At 52.0% G+C, this 3,562-nt stretch overlaps 1 protein-coding gene across 1 annotated transcript; it reads left to right on the top strand.

The window, feature by feature from the left end:
• Positions 1–647: 647 nt before the first annotated feature.
• MRM2 (mitochondrial rRNA methyltransferase 2) lies at positions 648–3,556 on the top strand (the record flags this gene model as incomplete). Its single annotated transcript, XM_019637552.1, has 2 exons — positions 648–972; positions 3,047–3,556. Coding segments are annotated over 2 exons (768 nt in total), but the record flags the coding sequence as incomplete, so codon positions are not given.
• Between the last annotated feature and the right edge of the window lie 6 nt (positions 3,557–3,562).

The raw sequence follows: 3,562 nt of genomic DNA, 5'->3' as shown, positions 1-3,562 counted from the left end.
GCCTGTCAGAGCCCGTGAGAATTCGTACCGGGTGAGAGAGTTACTTTATTAACTTTATCAGCACTGTGAAGCAGTGCTGGGGAGATCTTGGTGGATACAAAGGTGACTGTCCCCGGAGAAAACTTCCGGACAGGAGGGACACCTGTTGACGGAAGGCTGGCTGCCTGCTGCGTGAGCTCAGCAGCCGTGACAAGGCGCCGGCCGAGCGGCTTAAACAGCACACGTTGGTTGTGTTGCTGGGCTGGCCGTTGAGCAGTCCAGAGCAAGGGGGTCGGGGCCGGCAGGGCTGGTCCCTCCTGGGGCCTGGCCTTGACTTGCAGACGGCCCTCCTTCCTTCCTGTGTCCTCACGTGGTTGTCCCTCTGCGTGTGCATGTTCTAATCTCAGAATTCTGAGGACACCGGTGCTGCTGGATGAGGGCTCACCCCAATGGCCTCATTTCACCTTAATGACCTCTTTAAACACCAGTCACATTTTGAGGGCCCAGGGGTTAGGACTCCAACTGCAGTCCAGCCCATAACACCCGCCTTCTGGCTGTGGCCTTGTCAAGTTGCCCTCTTCTTGGGCCTCCGTGCCCGCCTCTGAGAATGCATGGGCTGCACCCAGGCCCCCATCGAGCGCGTGACCCGTGGGAGTGTGTGACACTGCGCTGCCACCTGCCTGCTCCCTTGCTCTCTCATCAGCTCCTGGAAGCTGGCGTGGGCTTCCCTTCAGCGTCAAAGCCTCCACACTGCTGGGCGTCACTGCAAGGCTAGGAGCGGCGCCGAGCACCTGTGGCTGACGCGGCACTTGAAGGACCCGTTCGTGAAGGCTGCCAAGGCGGAGAGTTACCGGTGTCGAAGCGCCTTCAAGCTTCTGGAGGTGAACAAGCGGCACCGGATCCTGTGGCCCGGCCTCCGGGTGTTGGACTGTGGGGCGGCTCCCGGCGCATGGAGCCAGGTGGCTGTGCAGAAAGTCAACGCCGCAGGCGCAGGTGGGGCCTCCTGTGGCTCTTAGGGCCACCACGGGTCTGCAGACGCCAGGCGATGGGCAGAGGGCAGAGGGCACGGAGGGGTTGTTTGTTTAGTAGTAACAATGATAACAATAAGACACTGACGTTTTCAAAGTGAAAGAGAAGGTACAAAGGCATCATGAGAATTAAAATCACCCCAAATCACACCACACTGATAGGTACATGAAGGTGCTGGGGTGCGTCCTTCCAGAATTTATGCCATACACACTTTCTTTTAGAAGGCTTTCTACTACAGTCTTGCTGCTGGGAGCCGTAATGCAGCTCTTTTTTTAACTTAGGGCATATGGACAGCTTTCCACGATGGTACCACTGACTCACCCCTGAGGTCTCAGCCCTGTGGCTGGGGCTCTGGATTTTCTACTCTGGCTCAACGTGAGGGACTCAGCGGTTATGTCTTATATTTTAGGATTTTGTTTATAAAATGGTTCCCCTGGTTAACAACAGATAAACCAGCCTCCCACGCACCTGGAAAACTGTGTCCTTTTGAATGGTTGCGTGGTGCTGCAGATGATGGCGCTACTGTGGCATCAGGGAGCTTTCTAGTCTCTTGCTAGCATGCCGGGTGCTGCAGGGGGCTGTCCCTGTCACCTTCTGTAAAGTCTGAGTGCTGCATGCCCTGGCGTTCTGTGACAGTTCACAAAGACCTCTCCCAAACACCTTAGGGTGGGGACGTTTATGCCCATTTTCCTAATGAGAAAATTGAGGCTCAGAGTTTAGTGACCAGCTGAAAGTGCAGGCCTGGGATCCCTGCTTGCTGGTTCATGCCTCGGCCCTACCGTGTGGCAGGGGTGTCTGAAGGGCTTGAGAACAGCTTCGAAAGCTTTTAGCTCGAATATCCTTGATGAAGTGAATGACTGTCAGAACCTTTAGTTCCGTGTGCCACCGCAGCCTGTCCCTATATCTGCTAACAGCTGGTTTCATGGGTTCCTGTTCCCCAATCGGTCATCAGGAAAAGCAGGAATGGGCCAAGTTTAACTTGTAGGGAGAAATGGCAGACGCAAAATGTGCATAAAGTGACTCAGTTTCTTTCTCTCCCAGAAGTTGCAAAACTGCACCCCATTTGCCTTTTGTGGACACCTGAGGTTGTAACATGGGGTGTTGAAGGAGAGAGTTTAAGTTCCTGAAGTGAGATGTCAGATATCTCACTTAACAGGGCTGAGAAGGGAGAGTTTGGGCCTTTGGAAAATGAGGTGCTCAGCAAAATACCTAGACTTATAACCTTGAGATAGAAATAAAACACACATTTCCCCTCCACCCCCAGGGGATCCGCCTTTTTACTAAACAGACTGAACTAGCAAATCTGTGACAATACCCTTATCAGCCCTGACATGCATCAGCAGAGCAAAAGCCCTCAGTGTAAGGAAGTGACGCAGAGAGGGACACCAGGGCCTGTGAAGGTGGAGGCCTTGAATATGGGAGCAGCCTGAGGAGGGGAGGTGGAGGCTGGGGACAGTAGTCGTGCAGGCAGCAAGCTGTTTTAAGTAAGGTGAAACGATGACATCTTTGAATTTCACAATTGGTATCACAACCCAAATGCGGGCAAGGTAGCAATTTTTGGACCTTATTTTGCGTCTGCCCTTTCTCCCCATCTTGGCTTGTTTCTAACAGTTTCTACATGGAAAGAAATTGGATTAAGCAGCAAAATGGATTTGTTGATTTAGTCCAGAGGCGCTTTCTATACTAGTGGGTCATTTTCTGTTTTAGTATATCTAGAAGAACACTCAGAGATAAGAAACTTCAGGGAGAGCAGCCTCTGGGAATGAAATGAAATCAGAGTTGGAGCGGAGTCCTGGGGTGTGGGACAGCCACTTTGCCTCTCTGGGTGGGCCTCAGTTTCCTCAGATGTAAAGTGAAAGACCACTGTTCCTCCACCAGGTGATTTTGAAGGATGTATAGAAAGTGGGAAAAGGCCCGTGTCCACATATTTGCTCATTAGCTCTTTTCCTTGGTCCTGACTTTTATTACTTTGTTGCATGTGTTTTTGTGGGAAGATTCAGGGTGTAAATAAATAATGCACTCACGGTTTCTTCCTTAGAGCCCAGCACTCCTGTTGGCTTTGTGCTTGGGGTAGATCTTCTTCACATATCACCCCTGGAAGGAGCAACTTTTTTGTGCCCTGCTAATGTAACTGACCCAGGAACCTTCCAGAGAATCCAAGAACTGCTTCCTGGTGGGAGAGCAGATGTAATTCTGAGTGACATGGCACCCAATGCCACAGGGGTCCGGGGCCTCGACCATGACAGGATCATTGGCCTGTGCTTGTCCCTCCTGGACATGGTCCCGGACATCCTGCAGCCCGGGGGAACACTCCTTTGTAAAACCTGGGCTGGAAGCCAAAGCCATCGCTTACAGAAGAGACTGACAGAGGAATTCCAGAACACGAGGACTGTGAAACCGGAAGCCAGCAGGAAAGAATCATCAGAGGTGTACCTCTTGGCCACACAATACCGAAAAGCAAAGGGGTCTGTGAAGGACTGAGGTTTCTTTTGCCATTTCTGGTCCTTTCACTGCAAATGTAGGCTGTGTGCTTTCCTGAAATGTGGCTGGGGAG

This window comes from Hipposideros armiger, unplaced genomic scaffold (assembly GCF_001890085.2).
Source record: "Hipposideros armiger isolate ML-2016 unplaced genomic scaffold, ASM189008v1 scaffold_33, whole genome shotgun sequence".
Classification (NCBI taxonomy): Eukaryota; Metazoa; Chordata; class Mammalia; order Chiroptera; family Hipposideridae; genus Hipposideros; species Hipposideros armiger.
Note: the sequence above shows the minus strand (reverse complement) of the source record. Positions and strands in the feature narration are given on the sequence as shown.